The sequence below is a fragment of the Microcaecilia unicolor genome, chromosome 11 (genome assembly GCF_901765095.1).
Source record: "Microcaecilia unicolor chromosome 11, aMicUni1.1, whole genome shotgun sequence".
In the NCBI taxonomy this organism is placed as follows: Eukaryota; Metazoa; Chordata; class Amphibia; order Gymnophiona; family Siphonopidae; genus Microcaecilia; species Microcaecilia unicolor.
The window spans coordinates 191,444,935-191,468,873 of record NC_044041.1 but is presented as its reverse complement, the minus strand read 5'-3'; the positions used below and the strand labels follow the sequence as shown (position 1 = coordinate 191,468,873).

At 47.8% G+C, this 23,939-nt stretch overlaps 1 protein-coding gene across 1 annotated transcript in view; it reads right to left on the bottom strand.

Moving 5' to 3' along the window:
- The window catches only part of E2F2 (E2F transcription factor 2), a 37,979-nt gene that overhangs the window by 2,968 nt on the left and 11,072 nt on the right, over positions 1-23,939 (bottom strand). The window contains exons 3-10 of the mRNA XM_030219480.1: positions 14,350-14,370; positions 10,850-10,859; positions 9,410-9,422; positions 6,380-6,485; positions 5,225-5,444; positions 3,643-3,801; positions 999-1,113; positions 394-559 (exon numbers count right to left, since the gene is read on the bottom strand). Of these exons, the coding sequence (XP_030075340.1) occupies positions 394-559; positions 999-1,113; positions 3,643-3,801; positions 5,225-5,444; positions 6,380-6,485; positions 9,410-9,422; positions 10,850-10,859; positions 14,350-14,370 (810 nt within the window). The remainder of the gene's footprint in view (positions 1-393; positions 560-998; positions 1,114-3,642; positions 3,802-5,224; positions 5,445-6,379; positions 6,486-9,409; positions 9,423-10,849; positions 10,860-14,349; positions 14,371-23,939) is intronic.

Sequence of the window (23,939 nt, the reverse complement as noted above, 5' to 3'; positions counted from 1 at the left end):
CAAGCCCAGGTCACAGATGCGGTGAAATCGAGCTGCAGAAACCGAGGATGGAAACGAGAGCGAGACCTATCATCCAACAACCAAAAGAACTTGCAAACTAATAAACATAATATCACAACTTTGAGATTTCCATTTCAAAATTTAAGCATACATTCCGAAGACTTGCCAACCCAAAATTGGGTATTTAGCTGGTTAGGATCTAAAGTGGAAAAAGACGGAGCAGGCTCGCTACAATTTAGCTGGTTAAAATTTCAGTGCAGATGTGCAAAGAATGGCTCAAATTGCCACCCACCGGCGTCTGGGGCTCTAGAACCAGCTCCATACTTACAGTCCACAACCCAGAGACATGGACACTTCAATTCCAGTCTCCCCACATCACACTGGAAGATGTACCTTTCGGTTGAAGTAAAGAGGTGGAGCCGCCCTCCTGGGAGCTGGAGCTCTGATGGGAGCCGCTGGCCGTCTTGGAAGGGTTAGCGCTCTCCTCGGAGATTTCCTCAGGGCACAGATAAACCTCGATGGGACCATTTGTACTTTTCAAGTAGATTTGCAGGTTGTCCTGGAAAAGTATTAAAAGCATAATCTAACCCCAAAGAGACGGGATGGTGCAATTATACAAGAAAAAAAAAAAATACAGGCAATGTTTGGAGGGTAAAGCTTCATCTGTAATCCACTTCCATTACAGAAGGCTGGAGGTACAGTCTGGTGGTTACGGCAGTGAGCTGAAAACCGTGGGAACTCAGGCTCAAAATCTGGCTTTTCCTCACCGACACGCCCCTGTGACCCTGGACCTTCCACTACCCCAGGTACAACTCAGGTGGTGAGCCCTGTAGAGCAGGGAAATCTGTAAGGTGGATATAACTATAAATCACCTTGAGCTCCGTTTTGGAGAAGCAGGTAATTAATCTAAAACCAGCCACCAGCACACAGCCCTCCCCCCACCAATAACACCCTCATCTACTGCAGGAACAAGAGCTGCCTCTCTCCACCCCACTCACTTCATTGAGGTCGGGCACTTCCAGACGTGTTTCTGGCGGGGCTTTGACAGCTATCACCGTCTCTTCTTTGAAATTACTGATGGAGCGAATGTCTTGATAGGTGATGTAAGCTAACGTAGATGGGGTTAAGGAAAATGAGGGACACCAACAGGACACAATTAGAGGGATTCACAGCACTTGATTCTAAGGCAAGGGTTCTCATCCAGCCAGTCAAGTTTTCAGGATACCAGTAATGAATGTACAAAAGATAAGCTTTGCACACAACAAGGACAGTGAATGCAAATTTTTCTCATGCATATTCATTGTGGGTATCCTGAAAATCTGACTGGCTGGGTATATCCCAAGGGCTGGGTTCAGAACCCCCGCTTCCCAAATATTTTGCAGCTGTGACCCCTGTATAAAACCAGTCCCTCCCCCCCCCCCCCCCCCCATTCCAAGGTGGTAACAGCATTTAACCGCAGACCTCTGTCTTCTGCTTAAAAATATTTGGTGCACGACAGATCAGTGAGCGAGGATAGGAGGGGGGGGGGGGGTCAGTAGAGTGAAATACATGTCCCCCCACCCCCACTCACTGTTCCACTGAACATCAGCAGACTTCAGCTTCACTCCTATCATTACAGTCAGAGGCAGCCTGAAGTGCCACCCAAGTGACAGACAGGTGAGCATCCGAGCACCAGGACCAGCCCATTGCTGTAAGTCTGACTTAAAGTGTCATACGCGGGCTCAAGTCCTGTCCAACAAGAACGTCGAGCCCTGATTTTACTTCCAGTGCACAAAGAGACCTGTAATTTTGATTTCCAGAGAAACAGCACTTAAGTCATTGTACACTAAAGGATGCAACCAGGACTAATCAACCTTCCTGCAAAACAGTCACAAGGAAGGTTGATTTAAAAAAAAAAAAAAAAAAAAGATCTTTCCCAAAAATGTGAAGTTAGGCTCTTTAGCGCCCTCTGCTGCAAGCTTAACACCTTATTCATCTGTTTAATATCCATGTTTTAATCATTCCCATAATAAATGAAACTCCCCATCTCTTATATGTCCTGTTTGTCTTAAATAATTGTAAGCTCTGTGCAGCAGGGACTACCTTACGTGTTTGTATAGAGCTAACTATATTTCTATAGTGCTATTAGATGTATAGTAGTGTATTACAGATGACTGCAAAGTTTGCCCAGAGCATGCATGCATGCATGCATGCGTGCCTGCCTGCCTCTCTCCGTTAAGCCCGTGAAAACGGGCTACTTTTGGAATGGGGGGGGTGTTCCGAGCCCCCCCCCCCCCCGAGTCGCTGCCGCCGCCCCTCCACCCGGCCCGAGCAGCACTGTAAACTTACATCAGCTCGCAGCAGCAGGCACATCAGCAAAGCTACTTTCAGGGTGGGCTTCCTTCTCTGCCTGTGTCCCGCCCTCATGTGATGTAACATCGGCGAGGGCGGGACAAAGGCAGAGAAAGAAGCCCGCCCCGACGGCAGCTTTGCTGATGTGCCTGCTGCTGCGTGCTGATGTAAGTTCACAGTGCTCGGGCCAGATGGAGGGGCGGCGGCGACTCCGGGGGAGGGGGAGCGGTTCCGACGTCTGCAGCATGCCAGTAGAGACTTCCCTCTCTGTCCCGCCCCCATCATCACATATTGAAGCGGGGGCAGGGCAGAGAGGGAAGTCTCTACTGTGCATTTGCGAGTGAGTACGGTCACTCGCCGTTTATATGTTTGATATAGCCCTGGGCAAACCTTTGTGGATCATATATATAGGGCCCTGGGCAAACATTTGTGGATATCCCTCCACCCCCAGTCCAGCTTCCTTACCCCCTTTCTTGGTGGGGTGAAGCGGCATAAAGATACAGACCCACTGTCTGGTCCCCATGACAGATGGCTTTGCTGGGCCCACCTTCCGCCGTTGACTTTGTTTCTGAGGGGTTGGGCTGGCAGACCTATTGGCATTATGGATTGGACAGCAAGTCCGTGCCTTCATGCCATCCCCCCCCCCCCCCCACCCCCCAGGAAGCAACAGGCTGGTGGAATGGAGGGGGGAGAGGAGGAGTAAGGACACTGCTGCACTGAAGGAGGGGAAGGAAGATGCTGGACCAGAGTGGGCTCTGATCAGGGCCACTTATTTATGGGTTCCTATAAGCTGGGCCTATAGGAAAAATTAGCCCTTAGAGTGATCTCTGGTAAGGCACAGTGTTCACCATTTGCTCATGGAGTAACAGCACTTGGCAGGACCCCAGCCCTGCTGCTTGAATCTCCAACACAGATAATTTAACAATTAGCAGATGACGGTGGAAAGGCTCATCCTTCCTCCCTGCTGCAAGTTCTCAATACCTCCACTGTGCCCCTTTCACCCACCAAGCCCCCCCCCCCCAATTCCTATTCCCATCTTTACTTATTTGCTACTACAGAGAGCCTTAAAACTCGTTTCACTTGGGACCCAAATCTAGAGAAAAATGCCAGATTGCCCTTCAGTTAACCTGGTGGGGTTCCCTAATCCAGTCCCCCAAAAGCCCAAGCCAGGTCTGCTTTTCAGGGCAACCAAAATATGCTCATTACAAAACACATGTAAGCATCTCAGCCTGTTACTGGGGAAGTTTAAGGATCGGCAAGTCTAGATACAGGAGCCACCAAGTTCAATTAGTTTCAGCTTTGGAAGGATATCGCTGGTTATCTTCGTCTTCCGTCAGCGCCTTCAGCTGCTGTGTACAGCTCTGGATCTGCTCCTCCAGCATACTCTCCTTTCTGGATAAATCCGCCAGCTCAGCCTGCAAGGACTGCTTCTTCGACAAAGCCGTGGAGTCATGGAAAATCCCTGTACCCCTGCACAAAGATTTTTTAAAAAGGCTTTCTATAATCAGTCATTGGAAGACTAAAACACCTATGGAACTTTTGTCTAAGTGCTTTGAAAATACGCCTCTATATTTTGGAGCTTATAAATTTATATTGTCAGGATGTTCCAACTTATGGGACACGTAATTTGTCATAGTTACGCTTCCCCACCATTAGAAACATTAGATTTAAAAGAAATTTCTGTTATCTTCTTTTTACTATCAGGCAATCGCAACCTGGATTACCTTTAAGGTCTGACGAACTATTTAAGAAATGGCTGAAGACTTTGTTTTAAAAAAAAAAAATGGCCGCAGTTCTTTGTCCTTGTAATCAACAATGAACAGTTGATCTTTGCGGAATATAAGTCTCTGTATAATGTAATGTAAATGTATAAAGTAATGTGTGTATATATATGTTTAAAAATAAATAAAATAAAACTATACAAAGCTTGTTTTCTGCATCACTCTATCAAAACTAGACCAGTCTCAATAAAGTTTGAGATATATCATCCTGAATAACTTTGTAATAAGCCTTCAAATCACACTGGCCACCTCACCTAAACTGGCGATCTGTTGAGCCCGTTTCTCAATTTCTGAAAAATATCGTATGCTTACCTTCTTCCGCCTCTTTTCTGGAAACTCTTGCGCCGGTCTGACAACCATAACCTTTCTCCAGATACAAATTTTTGATAAGGATCAGATCCTCCTGACTGAAAACCATGGTTAACTTCTGTTTAAAGCAAATGGTGTCTGTGCGCAGTGGCGTTCCTAGGGGGGCTGACACCCGGGGCGGATCGCCGATGCGCCTTGCCCCCCAGGTGCAGCGCCCTGCCCCGGATGCAGCGCGACACCCCCCCACCCCCCGCGAAAGAACCCCCCCACCCCCCGGGTGCACGCCGCTGGGGGGGTGGGGTGCTGCTGCGCGCTCCTGTCCTCCGTTCGTTCCATGCTTCTTCTTTGCCCCGGAACAGGAAGTAACCTGTTCCGGGGCAGAGAAGAAGCATGGAACGAACGGAGGACGGACAGGCGCGCGCCCCCCCCCACCAGCGTCGTGCACCCGGGGCGGACCGCACCCACCGCCCCCCCCCCTAGGAACGCCACTGTCTGTGCGTTATCATGACGATAAATCGCTAGGTGGTGGAGACGTCGTTTAGATGGCAGGGCCGGCATGAGCATAGGCTTATTGCAAATTTATTCAGGATGCTATATCCCGAATTTTACTGACATTAGCTACATTTTGACAAGTGTTATGCAGAAAAGCCATCTTTCTATAGTTTTGTTGTTTATTTTTGAAACATAATGTATATGTATATCTCTGAGGAACGTTCAATTGTGGAGATCCTGAATGCCTGGCCTTGTTAGGTGAGGAACAGCACAAGGAGCGGATCTGTAAGTTACCAGGGCACAAGACTCACATCCACTGTATGTTGTTTTTGGACTTTTTCCGAATGAGCTGAATCCCTTCCAAGACATTGGTGATGTCATAGATCCGGCGTTTCTGAACCTCCAAAACCTCAGCAGCCCGGTTCAGGTCCAGCACCCCATCATCAGATTCGCTCAGCAGATGGATGAACTTCTTGGTGAGCAACCCCAAAGAGGTGTCATACCGTGTCTTCTCCCCAGGGGATCGGGGGGCTGAAAAGGAAAGATGATTAGGTAAGAGGGGCTCGCATCTAATATAATAATTCGCTATGTGAACGTTCTAAAGTGTCTACCTAGGATCGTAACCACCTGCTGATGTCACTGGCCAGCAGTAGAACCCTGCTTGCCTGACGTCAGCAGGGGGTTACGATCCCAGTGAGAGACGCGTGTTGAAGAACAGCGGGAGCGGGCAGAGACATCCCTACGTGCAAGTCGCCCCCCCCCTCCAAAATCGCCAACCCCCCTCTGCTACCCTCTCCTACCCTCTTGCCGGGGTCCCAGCGGCAGCAGTGAAGAGCCTTGCGAGTCTGCTGCCTTCCCTTCTCTTCGCTCTGACTCTGGTCCCGCCCTCACGGAAACAGGAAATGAGGGCGGGACCAGAGTCAGAGCGAAGAGAAGGGAAAGCAGCAGACTCGCGAGGCTCTTCACTGCTTAGGGGGATGGGCCGCGGGTGGAGGCATCACAAGGACTTGTCTGTGAGACAGAGAGGAGGGGGGACTGGAACTCGGGGGAGGGACAAAAGGAGGGAGGGCCTGGAAATCGGAAGGGAAGAAAGGGGGCCGTGGGACTTGGAGGGGACAGAGGGAGAGAGCCAGCGAGGGAGGGAGAGAGGGATAACCTTGCTAGCACCCGTTTCATTTCATACCGAAACGGGCCTTTTTTTTACTAGCCTTCCATAAAAACACACAAGAAATGAGCTTTGGTGGTCTCAGCTGCTTATCACCACATCACTCACAACTGACAGGATACACTGCAAGGCAGGAGTGAGGTGCATTGAGAGCAGTTTATAGAAAGGCACCTGGAACATACACACATCAAGGAGGTTATGCAGTCACCTAGGAATTTTGGCTCCAAACTGCTTCATTGTCTCTCGAATTCTAACGCCCTAAAGACTCGGTTTTTATAACTACCTTTTCTTCATCACTTACTTTTGGGGCTGGAGATCTTGGATGCTGGCTTCCCCTTCCCTTTCGGCGTCCGGAAGTCGGTCACATACTGCAGGCCCGTCCCCTCCAGGTCCAGCTTCCGTTTGGCCTTAAGAGAGGAAAAGAAAGGGATTATGGGAAAAGGGGTTGTGGGGTTAAGAGAGAGCTGATCTGCTACACTCGTTTCAGCTCAAATGCTTGATCTCAAAACGCCGAGTGCCACCCTCGGCAAAATGTTATGGGTAACTGAACTAAGGTGCCGACTGCGATCACTGCTGAAGCACAAGAGAATCTGCACTTCTCACAGGAAGAGTCCAAGTAGAAGCACAGTCAAATGTCCAAAGCGTGGACTGTGCTGAAACAAAATCGATAAGTCTTCCACCCTACAGGCATCATCCACTGGAAAATGAACACCTACAACATCACTGCACCGGGATTATGATCCTATGAGAATTATGGAAAATGGCAACGTTCAGATCACTTGGAAACTCCCATTACAGGCAGTAAGAAATAACTTGACATAGTGGTCACTGAATAAAACATGAGAACAGCTTTTATAACAGGTGTCAGTGCCGGGTGATAATTCTAAACGTCAAATCACGGGCGTAGCCAGACCTTGCAGTGGGAGGGGGCCAGAGCCCGAGGTGAGGGGGGCAAGTTTGGTCTGCTGCCCACTGCTGCAGCAAATACCTTGGCTGGAGGGGGTCCCCAACCCCTGCTAGCTGTAGCCTTCTCCAGAGTCGGTCTCCGGGGGCCGCCGCGTTGCCTGCCCTGCTCTCTTTTCCCCCTCACGTCCTGTATGCTCCTTTTAGTGAAGTTGCTCAATTTCACTAAAAAGCGCGTGCAGGACGTGAGGGGGGAGAAAGAGCAGGGCAGGCAACTTGGCGGTGCTGGACAAGGCTTCACCTGGCAGGGGTTGGGGGACCCCTGCCAGCAAAACCTGGGGAAATTTGAGGGGGCCCAGGCCCCCGTGGCCCCACATAGCTACACCACTGCATCAAGTGGAGTGTGCCAATAACCTCAAATACCAAGAAATGCCACCAAGAAAGGGGAAAGGGAATGGGACTTGATATACCGCCTTTCTGTGGCTTTTGCAACTACATTCACAGCTGTTTACATGGTATATAAAGGTACTTATTTGTACCCGAGGCAATGGAGGATTAAGTGAGTTGCCCTCACTCACAAGGAGCTGCAGTGGGAATCGAACCCAGTTCCCCAGGATCAAAGTCCGCTGCACTAACCACTAGGCTACTCCTCCACTCATTCCACCAATAAGAGCCAACCTCATCAGTGATGTCACAATGGCTTGATTGCCCGATACTTGGCTCACTTCTGATATTGTGATGTCATAAGGAAAAGGGAAATGGGACTTGATATACTGCCTTTCTGAGGTTTTTGCAACTACATTCAAAGCGGTTTACATACATTCAGGTACTTATTTTGTACCAGGGGCAATGGAGGGTTAAGTGACTTGCCCAGAGTCACAAGGAGCTGCAGTGGGAATCGAACCCTGTTCCCCAGGATTAAAGTCCACTGCACTAAACACTAGGTCACTCCCCCACTGCATGGCAGAAAGATTTCCTATTGCAGTGGGTGCCACAAGCTTGATTACAAGCCATTTTCAAGCACTGCTTATAGGGTAAGGGTAAGTTTGCCAATACATATTAAACTCTAGAACTCCCGGGGGAAGCTCTCTCTGCCACAATGCAGGCACCCCAACGAGCGTTAACAGTACATCTGAGAGACAGAGATCCTAATCTACATATCCCGACTCAGGAGCAAGGTTCATTATTATTATGGTATGTGCAAAACTAAGCAAAAAAAAAAAAATAAACAAACACACACAAAACATTATACTGGGAACAGAGGAAAGAATATTCCAAATCAATAAAAACTCCATTGCTTGCATAACATATATGGGGCTCAAAATGACCAGTGTCCATAAATCACTTCAATGAAATAATGAAACACCAAATTAAGGCTTAGAAACATGCAAAACAATACTCAACTTAGAGGGCACACGTAGAGAAATCCAGCGACTGCTGAAGAACAAGGCGGCCATTTGGCAGCTGAGCCACTCCCGACAGGAGCCACTCGTGCAACAAAGCTGCTGCTGCTGGAAGCTGGTTTGCTTTGTTGCACGAGAGCCCTCCCCTGATGAACTTTTCAGTGAAACGGGGCTCCTGTCGGAGCTGCTAAACTGCCTTTTGTTCTTGAGCATTCAATGTTTTCAATCTTACAGTCACTGGATTCCTTCACATATGCTCTCTAAAAAGTCAAGTATTTTTTTTAGCAAGTGTTTGCATGTTTTTTTGTTTTGCTATTATTTCATTGACGTGATTTATGGACCCTGGTAATACGGGTTGTTTGAGCTCTGGCCCCAGATCACACCAGCATTCCTGGATTATTGTCTGAATGCCCAGGTAGATTCAAAGTGCCTCCACCCATTAATGCCTCTGAATATTGGCAGCCGACCAGCACAGTGTGGTTTAAGCGGGTGGGGGCCTCTCTTGCCCACACCACACGCACTAAATATTGACGCCCTACATTTTTCACACTCCTGTATATCCCTAATTCTTACCCACCAACATACTTGATATATGCAAAAAAGTGTATAATGCAATATTGGACCTCATCGGAAGCACCTGCCTACTGGCATTGGCGCAATCAGGTGCACCAATTAGCTTCTTGGGAGGCTAGAGATTCAAAATTATCGCCTAAACGTAGGAAACAATTTCTTCAGATATGGATGTCTTATCTTCAGGTGCTCAGCCCAAGGGGTAGAAGCTTGCTTATTAATGCTCACTGAGGATGGTATGACATGGTTCTGATGTATTTACCTGTAACCACTCAGTTAGCAGTAAGTAGGTTCCCAAGAATAAGTACTAGGAGGGAGGAGGGGTTGGAGGGGGTGTGGGGGGGGGGAGGGAACTTTACATGTTGTATATGTAAACATATGTGTACGATGTTATGAGTATGTTACGTTGTTTACCTTTGTTATAGCAAAAAAATTAAAAATAAAAAACCTCGCACCTGCCGGCCAAACCTTCTTAAACACAAGATTTCAGCTACACTTTAAGAGTCTTTACCTAGATTTGCAACAGTGGATGCAGCCAAGGACAAGGAGCTATCAGTGAATCAATATTCTGCCTGTGTTTATAATCTCCTCTCCATCAGTTAATGGCCCAGGCAGCTAAAGGTTCTCTCACAGGCTGACATAGAGGAAGGGGAAAGACATGGCATCACCAGCAGGAGGCATCAGCTTCCCTTTTCCCCACAGCTCCAGTGCATCAGCTGCAACACGGCTGACCCCCCCCGGGGGCCCCCCCACACACACACACACCCCCAAACAGACAGGATCCTCAAAACATGGCACCGTGGTTAAGACACAGGTCCAGTCCAATGTTCTAGAAACACCCGTCTTCAGAAAAGAAACCGAATTCAGCACAAGAGTGAAAATACACTCGATATGTACAGTTATCTCCATGTGTACCTTGAACTATTGCTTCAGATACCAGAGCAAGTTCCCAGAAAGTGATTACTACAGCTCCGCCAGTGTCAAGCATCCGTTTCCTCTACTTCTGCTGAGCTGCGAGCTGCTTCGGCCAGCCGCAGGCTGAATTACCTCAAATACTTCCCCTGCCACAAGCAGCTAGCCCTCAATCCTTCCCCTCCACTAAAACCTGGCATCATGCCAGGGGTGAACGGCACTAATTGGGAGCAGGCAGGCCCAGGTTGCAGGGACTGTCTAGGTTCCCACACAAAGTCCCCCCCGATCCACAAACAAATTTTAGTGCTGGGCTTTGCGATCCGGTTTCTGCCCACTTGCTCCGACAGTGTGAATTTATAGGCCACCAGGAGAAAACAGATAAGAACCCCGGGGAAGCTTACAACGCTGGCCCTAAGCCGATGTTACCGGATAACCAGACCGGACCAGTTCTGGCATTTTCCCCATTCCACACACACTTGTAGTTCTTGTTTTAACTTCTGGAAATATGAACTACAATTCCCAGGAATGCAGCGGGGTAAAACCAGGAGTGGCCCATCCCATCCAACATGACATGGAATCAACTTGTGCTTAAGAACAGGCTTCATTGTCTGCAATATGTACAGTGCAAGATCATGAGGACATAAAAATAGACATACTGGGTCAGAAAATGGTCCAACCAGCCGAGTATCCTGTTTCCAACCGTGGACAAGCCAGGCCACAAAGTACCTGGCAGAAACCCAAGTCACGGCAACACTCCATGCTACCAATCCCAGGACAAGCAGTGGCTTTCCCCATGTCTGTCTCGATAGCAGACTATTGACTTTTCCTCGTTCCTTGAAATAGTGCGTCTGCTTCAAACTGCACTCTCTGATTCAGATGGGCACCAAAAGCCCAGAGGAGGACAGCTTGATAACTGTCTCTCCCCCCCCCCCCAACTCCCAAGCAAAGCATCTGTCAGTGACATTTAGCTCCAGAGGTTAAACAGGTGGCTAGCTTACCTCCCCCCCACCCTCTCTCTACTTGCCAGCCAGGCTTGCTGGAAGACAGGATATTTGGAGACAGGGTCTTGAAGAGACACACATTAAAACCAATCTCTCTAGGCTCAGAAAATGGGTTTTTTTTCCCCTGAAATGACTCATCCCTCCTCTCCCCCAGAAGCAAATAGTTGAGCCAGAGGCTTGCATAGCACCAGCCCCTCTGGTATTACGAAGGACACCAAGGCACACACGCTGCTGGAGCAAAGACGGTAGGTTATCTGGGGCTTTCTGTATAGCAAATGATGGCAGAAAAGACCAACCATCCCATCCAGGCTGCCCAGTTACTCTTGTCCGTAGTATCATAAAATAACCCTATGACCAGCCATAGAGTATGACTGCCCATAGGATATTTTTCCTTCAAACACAGTTCTTATGTCCTCTCTGCTGGATAACTGAGCACATTAAGATCACACATTCTATATAATAATTTGCACCTCTGTCTGGATGCCTGGGTTCGTAACACACTTCCCATTGGTCCACCCTGGGGATGACGTCACAGGGCGGACCAATGGGAAGTGAGAGGGAAGGGAAGCCAGCACCAGCCACCGGAGGTCTCTCTCTCTCTCTCTGTCCCCTTGGAGTGCAATGACGACCTGGGAAAGGAAGCCAGCACCAGCCGGCGGAGGTCAGTACAGAATCACCCCCCAAAGTTCCAGCCCCCTCCCCTCCAAGTTCCAAGGCCCCCTACCTCCCTCCTTCCACTCCCGTCCGAGTTCCACACCCCCCCTCTCCTCCGAGTTCCACCGTCCCGCGCCTCCCTCCCTCTCTCTCTGTGCCCTCCGAGTGGAAGCAGGAAGTGTGCAGCTGCCCCTCCCTTCGTAAGTGCCGGCTGTTATTTAAAACTTCTTACCTCGTGGTCCGCCGGCAACAGTGAAGTCGAGGAGACACGGCACGGCGCTTCAAACTGCCTTCGCTTCTGTTTCAGCTCTGCCTCTGGTCCCGCCCTCATTTCCTGTTTGCGGAAGGGCGGGGGGAGAGAGTCCTGGAACTCGACCGGGAAGGCCGGTCCTGGAACTCGAAGGAGAGGGGGGGTCCTGGAACTCGAAGGGGAGGGGGCCTGGAACGCGGTGGACAGGGAGGGAGGGAGGTAGGGGCCATGGAACTCGCAGGGGAAGGGGCCTGAAACGCGGAGAGGGACGGACACGCGGGGGTGTGGCACTCCAAAGACAGAGACCGAGGGAGGGAGAGCTGCAACTCCGAGGAGAGGGGAGCATGGAACTCCAAGGACAGGGAGGGGGGCCTGGAATTCACATGACGGGGAGGGAGGCAGGAGGCCAAGCTGCAACTGTGAGGAAAACCTTGCTAGCGCCCGTTTCATTTCTATCAGAAACGGGCCTTTTTTTTTTAACTAGTTTTCAAATAATCCAGTCACATACACCAGCTACGGCTGTACCTAAACATAAGGTAAGGTTTCCCTGGCATTTCCAGCCTACACAGGGAGTGCACAGAATCGACACGGTGCTCTAGTTTCAGTATTGGTGCTCCCGCACTCTGAAACAATTTACTCCCGGATCTTAGGTTAGAGACTAATTTAAATTAAAAATAAACACATTAAAGCTGGCTTGCAGACTCTAGCACCTGATTCCATATGACAGCAGGATGTGAACAGGGCAACACTTGGCATAGGAATCTGCTGCAATGAGGTTCTGCCTGTTCAGCTTTCTGTCTTAGTACTGTAACTTATTTTTATTGAATTCAAAATCAATATACAAAATAAAATCAATCAGCCAAGCATTATTAAGTCATAATGATACCTATCACTTAGATCACAAAAGGGGGAGTAAACTAAGAAGAAAGCCCATGAGCTGGGACTGAAGAAGAAAAAGGGGGGGGGGGAAGGGGGAAAAGGGAGAGACTATATCCTAAACACTATAATGGTCCCACTGTTTCCAGTATCTGTCATCCTGGACAGCAATGTATAATTAAACTCTGGAATTTGTTGCCAATGTGGTAAAAGCAGTTAGCTTAGAAGGGTTTAAAAACGGTTTGGATATACTTTCCTAAAAGGAAAGTACATAAGCCGTTATTAAGATGGACTTGGGAAAATCCACCGCTTATTTCTAGGATAAGCAGCATAAAATCTGTTTTACTGTTCTGGGATCTTGCCAGGAACTTGTGACCTGAATTGGCCACTGCTGGAAACAGGATACTGGGCTTGATGGACCTTCAGTCTGTCCCAATATAGCACTTATGTTCTTATGTAACAGATGAAGAAACAGGAAGCTCCACCTTTTCAGCATCTATAAAAGACTTTATGATCTCGCACAGTTTATATTTGTCTTTACTCTGTAAACCACAGCTATGCCACCTACCAACCAGGATATCTAAGTATATACAAACATACAAAGGAGTGGAGGACCCTAGTGGTTAGAGCACCAGTCTTGCAATCCAGAGGTGGCCGGTTCAAATCCTGCTGCTGCTCCTTGTGATCTTGGGCAAGTCACTTAACCCTCCATTGCCTCAGGTACAAACTTAGATTGTGAGCCCTCCTGGGACAGAGAAATATCCAGAGTACCTGAATGTAACTCACCTTGAGATTCTACATGGAATATTGCTACTATTTGAGATTCTACATGGAATGTTGCTAGTGGAGGAGTGGCCTAGTGGTTAGTGCAGTGGAACATGGAATGTTGCTACTATTTGAGATTCTACACGGAATGTTGCTTGTGGAGGAGTGGCCTAGTGGTTAGAGCCACCAGTCTTGCAATCCAGAGGTGGCCGGTTCAAATCCCACTGCTGCTCCTTGTGATCTTGGGCAAGTCACTTAACCCTCCATTGCCTCAGGTACAAACTTAGACTGTGAGCCCTCCTGGGACAGAGAAATATCCAGAGTACCTGAATGTAACTCACCTTGAGCTACTACTGAGAAAGGTGTGAGCAAAATCCAAATAAATAAATAAATGCATGCATCAAACAGTCCCAGCTCTACCAATGTCCACATTTCCGCTTGGACTTCTGGTTATTCTGGACTTGCAACCTGCCAGACAGATTGAACTGTCATTCAGGAGTGGAGGAAGAGGAACCTAACGGTTAGTGCACCCAGCCTTGATCCTAGTGACCTGGGCTTCAATTCTCACTACAGCTCCTTGTGACCTTGAGCAAATCACTTAACCCTCCATTGCCCCAAGTACAAAACTTAGATTGTGAGCAGTCTACTACTACTACTTATTTCTATAGCGCTACTAGACGTATGCAGCGCTGTACATTTGAACATGAAGAGACAGTCTCTGCTCGACAAAGCTTACAATCTAATTAGGACAAACAGGACAAACGGATAAGGGAATATTAAAGTAAGGATGATAAAATAAGGGTTCTGAACAAGTGAATAAGGGTTAGGAGTAGGGACAGAGAAAGTACCTGCATATAATGTGTACAGCGTTGGGTAGGTCTAGTAGCACTATAGAAACGATAAGTAGTAACAATGATTCTATCAACTTCAAATACACAGACAGTTTTTTTCCTCAGGACTGACAAGCTTCCTTCTCAATTTCTATGGAAATCTAAACCCCCTCGAATCTCACTTCACACCTTGAAATTACCGAAGGGGGAGTAAATTTTCCAGATTTTTCTCTGTATCAGTCTTTTATTTTGTCCAAAGGGTATTACTGGTTTTTACATGACTGTTCTATCGATCGGCTGACTTGGCTTGCTGTTGAGCGGTCTTATATCTGGTCAGTATCCTTTGAGGGTCTTGGTGGAAATGGGACCGAAGGGTTGCAAAGGCTTGCTTCCTCAAAACCGGGTGGTTCTACATACCACAATCGCAGCTTTTGCAACCTTAGCAAAGTCTCTTCCTCAGTCTGCAGATTTTCCCTGTAATTTGGTCAGAAAAGCATAAATTGGCCTATCTGGCAAAAAGGTGATGTCTGGTTCTTGCATCAACTGATCCTGGATGGTCATCTCAAATCCTTTGCTCAGTTACAAGCTGAGTTCCAAATTCCAAATGATTGCATTGGTATCAGTTGTGTAGCGCTATTACTTCCAAGAAATGGCAGCTACGTGCTGTAACGGACAGTACGGTTCTCTCTGGCTTTGTCAGTACTCAATTGCAGGCACCAGCGCTCAGCTTCATTGTTCTACAAGGCTATGAGGTCCCGTACCGTTCACTCCCGTAGTTCTACGCAGCAGGTGTGGGAGTTAGATCTGCAGGACTCTTTGACGGATGCTCAATGGTCTTGTATTTGGTCGCACGGCCCTCAGGCTTCCTTGTCAGCTGCGATCACACAATCTCTCTACTTTATGTACCATAGGGCCCTTTGGACGCCTAGGAAAAGTAAATTGACTGGGTCCTCTAGCTGTGATCTGCGTTGGTCATGTAAAACCAAAGCTGGTACTCTTGTGCATCTCTTGTTGGAATGTTCTCATCTGGTCACCTTTTGGTCAGATGTATGGGGGAAATTGGAAGCCATTTTTGGTTTTCACGAACCTTTTTTTACCCAAATACGTAATCTGGAAATCCACTTGTATCTCATTTCTCTCCACGGCGCATGATAGGTTACTGTTCGACTTTCTGGTTTCAGTTGCGCTGAAACTGATCATATCGAACTGGAAGGACGATTCCCAAGTGAACGTGGTGGTTTGGTGGCACTGGATTCTCCTCTACAAGAAGTACGAACAGTCCGCAGTAACTTCTCTTACTGGGCACACTTCTACTCTTCAAAAATGGAAAGCCTTAGACCTTTTCCTTTCGCCTGCAGACGACTGTTCAGAATTGAACTCAGCTTGGTTTGTTTTCTAATGCTGTATCATGTTTGTGTTTGTTGTATCTTTAAACGCTAATAAAGACATTTCAAAACAAACACACAGACAATACATTAGGACCAGAGGAGAGGGTTTAGACAAATTTTATCCCAGGTGCAGCGAATCTCTGAAATGTTGGGAGAATTTGGAATTCTTCTGTTGCCCTTCCCTTCCTGGACCCTGGGAAGGCTTGCATCTAAGAAGCACGCTGGAGAGGAAGCTTTTGCTGGTTTTTTTCATAGCAGCATTGGCCAAGGTTGCACGTTACGTCAGCATTTCTGGAGGCTCGTACACATGGCTGCTGTGGCCTTAACATACTGATTCCTGTGCCTAACAACGTCCCCTAGGCCTCCTGTAGGACCGGTAAAGGAAACCCAGAAAAAGCTACACTAACAAATGTTGTAGCAACTCTGGATTATTATCTGTGGAACGCATGACCAAAAGCCTTGAAAACGACGTACGACCACCTAAACTTCCGGAAATCACTAAAAACCAGCCTGTTTAAAAAGGCATATCCTACCGACCCAACTTAAATGCCTAATCTCTGCAACACAACCAAACTAAAGCACGTAACGGACATAACACAACTCTTCCGTTGTACGATTCCCTAGTATGGCTGTGCCACATGAACTTGATCTTACCACAACATCACCCTGTATTTGTTCACACCGGAGCCTGCAAAGGCCTCTCCGGCACTATGTAAGCCACATTGAGCCTACTACTACTACTACTATTTAGCATTTCTATAGCGCTACAAGGCATACGCAGCGCTGCACAAACATAGAAGAAAGACAGTCCCTGCTCAAAGAGCTATGTAATAAAAGTGAGCCAAGTATAGGACAATCAAGCCATTCTGACATCACTGATGAGGTTGGCTCTTATTGGTGGCCTGAGGCATTATGACATCACAATATTAGCTCTGGTTACAAGAGACTACTACTACTACTATTTAGCATTTCTATAGCGCTACAAGGCATACGCAGCGCTGCACAAACATAGAAGAAAGACAGTCCCTGCTCAAAGAGCTTACAATCTAATAGACCAAAAATAAATAAAGCAAATCAAATCAATTAATGTGAACGAGAAGGAAGAGAGGAGGGTAGGTGGAGGCGAGTGGTTACAAGTGGTTACGAGTCAAAAGCAATGTTAAAGAGGTGGGCTTTCAGTCTAGATTTAAAGGTGGCCAAGGATGGGGCAAGACGTAGGGGCTCAGGAAGTTTATTCCAGGCGTAGGGTGCAGCGAGACAGAAGGCGCGAAAGTCTGGAGTTGGCAGTAGTGGAGAAGGGAACAGATAAGAAGGATTTATCCATGGAGCGGAGTGCACGGGAAGGGGTGTAGGGAAGGACGAGTGTGGAGAGATACTGGGGAGCAGCAGAGTGAATACATTTATAGGTTAGTAGAAGAAGTTTGAACAGGATGCGAAAACGGATAGGGAGCCAGTGAAGCGACTTGAGGAGAGGGGTAGTATGAGTAAAGCGACCCTGGCAGAAGATGAGACGGGCAGTAGAGTTTTGAACCGACTGGAGAGGGGAGAGGTGACTAAGTGGGAGGCCAGCAAATAGGTGGGAGAATGTGGGATACAAATGTAACAAATAAATAAATTCCTACCCTCACATCATGTAAATGCTCTCTACTGTGGCTCACTAGGCTTAAACAGAACGAGCCAAGGTCCTTGTAAAAAGGATGAGGCCGAGACCTAAAGCAGTGCCAACACATGAAACGATATCACAACGGTTTTGTGACATCTTTTCAACAATATTGGCATGGAAATGGAAACAGGCCCGGCTCTTTATTTACGTCAATACGCTCAAGATTTGCAGGTGGACGAAGGCATTTGGGTAGGGGTGTCCCTCGGCAGTCAAGTCCGGATCCTGCGCGCGCAGCAGGGCTGACAGCGCTGAACGACAATTAAGAGGGAGAATCAAATATTTTTTTTAAACAAAGTGTGGGCAAAGGACAGCAAACATGTGTCCATATTCCCCGCCCCCACTTGAAAAGGGCAAGTGTGGGTGTGTCTCAAACTCTAGTCATGCAGGGGAAGGGACAGATCCATGAGTCTGGACGCTGTGGAGATGGCGGGAACTGACAAAAGGGGACTCTGGGACAACCCCCTGTTTGGGGCTGAATGCCAAGGGCGACAAGCAGCCCGTCTCCCCCTCATCGGAGGCAGGATTAGCCGCGTGACAGCTGGCAAACTCATCTGAAGCAGAAAAAAGCATTCAGAGAGAAACAAAGGCCAACCTGACAAGATTTTCAGCTTCCTCCCGCTCCCCCCCCCCCCCCCCCGTCCCGTCCCAGACCCCACCTCACGCAGTCCTTACCAGAAAATGCAGTCAAGGAAGGAGAACTCCAGATAGCACTGGCCAAATAATATACAATGCTAGCCAGCATCCTGCAACGGGACAGGGATGGTGGGGAATCAGTGTGAGCACAGTGCAAAACAGAGACTTAAAAGTTTGGGTCACTTTAGTAGAACTGAACAGGCAGCAGGGAGGGAACGTCTGGTCTAAATTTACACTTCCCAGTCGTCCTTCTATTCCCCTTTCAACTGCAAACTGGATTCAGCTTACCCCAGTGGGCTTCATTCACCTCCAGCAAGCTCAGTGTTTAAATAATTCAAATACATTTTTTAATGAATTTAGATTTTCAGCTCGCCAAACACTTCATTCAGAAAACAGCACAGGGCAAGTTCCCTGCACACATCCCCTCCCCCCAGTGGGTTTCCTGTTATTTCACCGTTACCTAACACTCATCACCCCCTCAAAAAGAGGTGCGGTGCTGACAAATTGCAGAGAAACAAATCAGTTAGTTTTAAGTCATTTCTAGCCTGAAAACACAAGCGTTCAGCAGCAGTACCGAGACCGTGCCGCTGAACGATACCCTTCCAACTGCTTCAGCACTATGCAGACAGTGCCGAGATGGGGGGGCGGGGGTTAAGTGGAGTAGAGAGCTGCACGGGAACAGGGTTAGCAGAAATCCCGCAGGGATCCCCTCCAGGTCCTCAGGACTACAAAAAAATGAATGGCCGTGATCGATATCATTGAAATCCCCAAAAGTACTGAGAGGGGAAGTTATCAATGTGGGCTGTTGTTCAGTTGGTAGACATGTTTCGATACTTGATGTTTTCTTGCAGTGGCGTACCAAGGGCGTGGCAGTGGCAGGTGCACGCTGCAAGGCGGTGCACGGCAGGGGTGTAGCCAGACCTCGGCAGGAGGGGGTCCAAAGCCCAAGGTAGGAGGGGGTCCAGAGCCCAAGGTGGGAGGGGGCACATTTTAGCCCACCTCCCCCAGCCGCCGACTTCCCCACCAGTTTCTACCTTCCCCCTGCCGCCGTCTCTCCCCCATCACTTTCGACCCCCCCCCCCTCCCCAAGGTACCTTTGCTGGCGGGGGTCCCTAGTGGGACCACAGCAAACTTAACACAAACCTCTTAAGTGCCAACTTCCTCCACAGAAATCAAATGGGAGGCATCATTCAGCAAACTGGAATCTTAAGACCCTACAGCGATGCTCATTTCGCCTGGATAGCCTCACCTTTTTCGGGGGAACCCTCAGTACTGTGTTTTCTGAGGCACTTTTTTCAGCATTAGCGAGAAGGTAACACGTAACTAGGTGCAACCTCCCACACGGTTAATGGAGACAAATCTCATCAGCCGTTTTGCACAGACCCTCTTATTTCCGTAAGAGCCTGCTGTACTTAACAATTCTGCTGTAAGAGGCTGTCCAGGAATTGGGAGGGCTCTATGTCACACAAGATAAGTAATGAGCATCGCCCTAACCCGAGAGGAATAATTAACTTTCGTGAGTACCTCTCATCAAAACAAGCTTGCTTTCACTTTTCTTTTGATAGAGAGAGATAAAAATTCCTATTCTGATACCACACACAATGCCAGGCTGCTAAATGCAAAAGATCTCCAGTAACTCTTGAACGTAGGAGCTAAAGAAAACTGCTGTATCTTATCAACTTGGAAGCAAACAGCCATCAGAAACTTCCTACCCAGCACCAGGTGATCAGCCCGAGTGGCTAGACCAGGGTCTCAATCCACTCACGTTTTCAGGCTTTCCCCAATGAATATGTACGAGATTTCTTGGTTTACAATGGAGGCAGTGCATGCAAATAGATCTACTACTACTATTTAGCATTTTTATAGCGCTACAAAGCGTAAGCAGCGCAGCACAAACATAGAAGAAGAAAGACAGTCCCTGCTCAAAGAGCTTACAATCTAATAGACAAAATAAAGCAAGCAAATCAATTAATGTAGAGGAAAGAGGAAAGGAGGGTAGGTGGAGGCGAGTGGTTACAAGTCAAAAGCAATGTTAAAGAGGTGGGCTTTCAATCTAGATTTACCGATGGTCAAGGATGGGGCAAGACGTAGGGGCTCAAGAAGTCTATTCCAGGCGTAGGGTGCAGCGAGACAGAAGGAGCGAAGTCTGGAGTTGGCAGTAGTGGAGAAGGGAACAGATAAGAAGGATTTATCCATGGAACGGAGTGCACGGGAAGGGGTGTAGGGAAGGACGAGTGTGGCGAGATCTCATGCATATTCATTGGGGAAATCTTGACAACCTGATGCTGCCCACCACCGGGGAGGGAGCATCTCCCCCCACTCCCCATCCAATAACTCATCCTGCCATCTACACAGTAGCACCAACCCCACCAAACCAACCAGAAAAAGGCAGCAGGTGACTCCCGCTGGGGGACATTCGGTTCACCAAGCTCGTCCCCAATCTGTGGCTCTGGGGACAATCTGTCTTCAGAGATTTACATTGGTTGCCAATTAAGTTTCGTGTGCAATTTAAAAGTTCTTACTATGATCTATAAAGCTTTGTGTAATGCGACAATCACCCGCCACTGCGGCTGATTTGCGAATTTCTCAACCAAGTCACAGTTTGAGATCTTCTGAGAAAGTACTGCTAGAAGTACCTCCGTTACCATGTACACTGTCTAGAACTGCGGATTGAGCGGGCAATAAACCTTTTAAATAAATAAGGTAAGGGTCTGGCTTTGATATGCCACTTTTCTGTGGTATAACCAAAACGGTTTACATATTATATGCAGGTACTTTCTCTGTCCCTAGTGGGCTCACCATCTAAGTTTTTATACCTGGGGCAACGGAGGGTTAAGTGATTTGCCCAGAGTCACAAGGGAAAGGGAAATGGAACTTGATATACCGCCTTTCGGTGGTTTTTGCAACTACATTCAAAGCGGTTTACATAGGTACTTATTTTGTACCAGGGGCAATGGAGGGTTAAGTGACTTGCCCAGAGTCACAAGGAGCTACAGTGGGAATCGAACCCAGTTTCCCAGAATCAGAGTCCGCTGCACTAACCACTAGGCTACTCCTCAGCTAGCAACATTCCATGTAGAAGCCTGCCCTTGCAGATCAGCAATGCGGCCGCGCAGGCTTCTGTTTCTGTGAGTCTGACGTCCATGTGCCACATTCTCTGGCAACGAATTCCACAGTTCTATAACAGGTGGAGCCAATTTGCCCACGCCAAGTTCTAGAACATTAGCACTCACGCACATTAAGTGGCCGCCTGCTCGATGGTATTTTGCAAGAGACAGATAACTTGCTTAGTGTGTAAATGGAAAGGAGGCACACATGTGGGCAGGGCACGGACGGTGCCCAGATGTATCACAGAATTAGCATCTGGCATGCTGCCATGGCGGCGTCTAACTTTTGGCGCTCTTTACAGAATCGTTCCCATAGTGTATGTCCCTCCCCTCCACACTGCACAAGACAGCATCTCTATAAATGACATCATCCAAACTGACCCCCCCCCCCCCCCCATTTCTCCAGAAGGGTTGAATCAGCTTCACTCAGGCATCTGCCTGCCCTTTCCTCCTCCAGGCCCAGGTGTTCACCTGTTTTTCCTAAGTGAAAATATCCAAACCGAAATGAAATGCCAAGAAATTTATGTGGGGGGGGGGGGGGGGGAAGAAAAAAAAAAAATCAACCTCCACCCATCAAGAGACAAATTGAGCTGTATTTTCAAAGCACTTACAAAGTTCCAGAGTAACCTATGGAACTTTGTAATGCTTTGAAAATGAGCCCCAAAGTGAGGTAGAGAGAGAAAAAGAAAAATCCAGTACTGCCAGTTTAAGGCAGAAGAAAAGCATTTTACACAGCCTGGCTTCCAACTCATTCCCCTCCCTAACGTTTAAGGTGAGGTTTAAGATTTATACACCAAGCTAAACAAGATCTACTGCAGGAAACTCCCCGGTGAGAAATGCGAAAATACACAGAGCAAGGATTCTTACAAACCTTAACTTCACATACTTATAGTCAAATAGCTACTGATCACGGCTGCGGTTTTAAGAAGGGCCAGGTGTCGGCCATTACCGTTTCTCTACTAAACAGGGTTTTCACTTTAGCAAGTGCCACCAGGTCTTACAATGCTGTGATATACAAAGTAATTAGCAGATGGAGAAGTGGAGACCAAAAATTGCTGACTGGTCTGTGGCATGGGTTGCATGCTACCATGAGGAAGGTGTGGGTGTAATTCCTGGGCCAGGTTTACCACTTTTAGCCATAGTTATTTCTACGAGGGTAAAAACCAGGCCTGGACCATCCTGATCCTAAATGGCAGATGACGTTCAATGTGAGCAAGTGCAAAGTGATGCATGTGGGAAGGAGGAACCCAAACTATAGCTACGTCATGCAAGGTTCAGCGTTAGGAGTCACGGAACGAGAAAGGGACCTGGGAGTCATCGTTGATGATACGTTGAAACCTTCTGCTCAGTGTGCTGCTGCGGCTAAGAAAGCAAATAGAATGTTAGGTATTATTAGAAAAGGGATGGAAAACAAAAATGAGGATGTTATGATGCCTTTGTATCGCTCCATGGTGCGACCGCACCTAGAGTACTGTGTTTCAACTCTGGTCGCCGCACCTCAAAAAAAAGATATAGTGGAATTAGAAAAGGTGCAGAGAAGGGTGACAAAGATGATTAAGGGGATGGGACGACTTTCCTATGAGGAAAGGCTAAAGCGGCTGGGGTTCTTCAGCTTGGAGAAAAGGCGGCTGAGGGGTGATATGATAGAGGTACGTGAAATAATGAGTGGAGTGGAAAAGATAGATATGGAGCGTCTGTTTACGCTTTCCAGAAATACTAGGACAAGGGGACATGCGATGAAGCTGGAGTGCAGTAAGTTTAAAACAAATAAGAGAAAATTTGTCTTTACTCAGCCCGTAATTCAACTCTGGAATTTGTTGCCGGAGAATGTGGTTAAGGCGGTTAGCTTAGCAGAGTTTAAGAAAGGTTTGGACGGCTTCCTGAAGGAAAAGGCCATAGAATGTTATTAAACGGACGTAGGGAAAAATCCACTATTCCTGGGACAAGCAGTACAAAATGCTTTGCTCCGTGGATCTTGTCGGGTGATTATGACCTGGATGGGCCACTGTCGGAGACAGGGTGCTGGGCTAGATGGACCTTTGGTCTGTCCCAGTGTGGCGATGCTTATGTCTTATGTCAAATGCCAGCTGGTTATATTTCGAGCCTATGGGAAAGGTCTAGAGCAGGGGTTGGCAACCTCGGTCCTCAAGGGTTGCAACTCAGTTGGGTTTTCAGGATTCCCCCCAATGAATATGCATGAGCTCTATCTGCATGCACTCCATTGCGGAGATAATGTCACAGTTGCAGAGTACAAACCTCAACCAGGCTCTGAAGAGGTTCTGGTGGTTTTTCATAGGGCTATTTTGCATGCTGGTTTAGTTTCTCTCATTTATATTTGTATTTTGTATCTCTTAATTACTTTTTAGTCTTATTTATTTAGGGCTGTATTTTGATTAAAAAGCTGTAATCGCAATTACAAATCACTTAACCCTCCAATGCCCAGACTCACAAGCAGCTGCAGTGGGAAAGAGATACATAAACAACATACCTTTAATTGTGCGATTAATTGTGTGTGCAAATTCACCGTGGGTATCCTAAACCCTGACTGGCTAGGTGGGTCCCGAGGCCTGCATTGAGAACCCCTGGTCTAGTAAACTTCTCCATATGCACATCCATCAGACTCTTGCCAAGGAGGAGACAGAGAGCACAGGCTACACCTGACACCTTAAAGATAGATCTCAGTAGCCTACCTCCATCTACTGTGCAGGAAACTTTTATAACAGGTGGTACCATTATCCCAGGGGAAATGCTGGCAGAAGCCAGGAGAGACGTGATCCAGTGCCCCACCCAGGCTAAGTGTCAGTCTGCCAAGCTCTTCCCCTCATAGCAAAATCCAGGATAAAAGCAGTTAACCCACACCTCTCCTAAAGCATATGGAGACACAGACATGATATTCTAACAAGGTT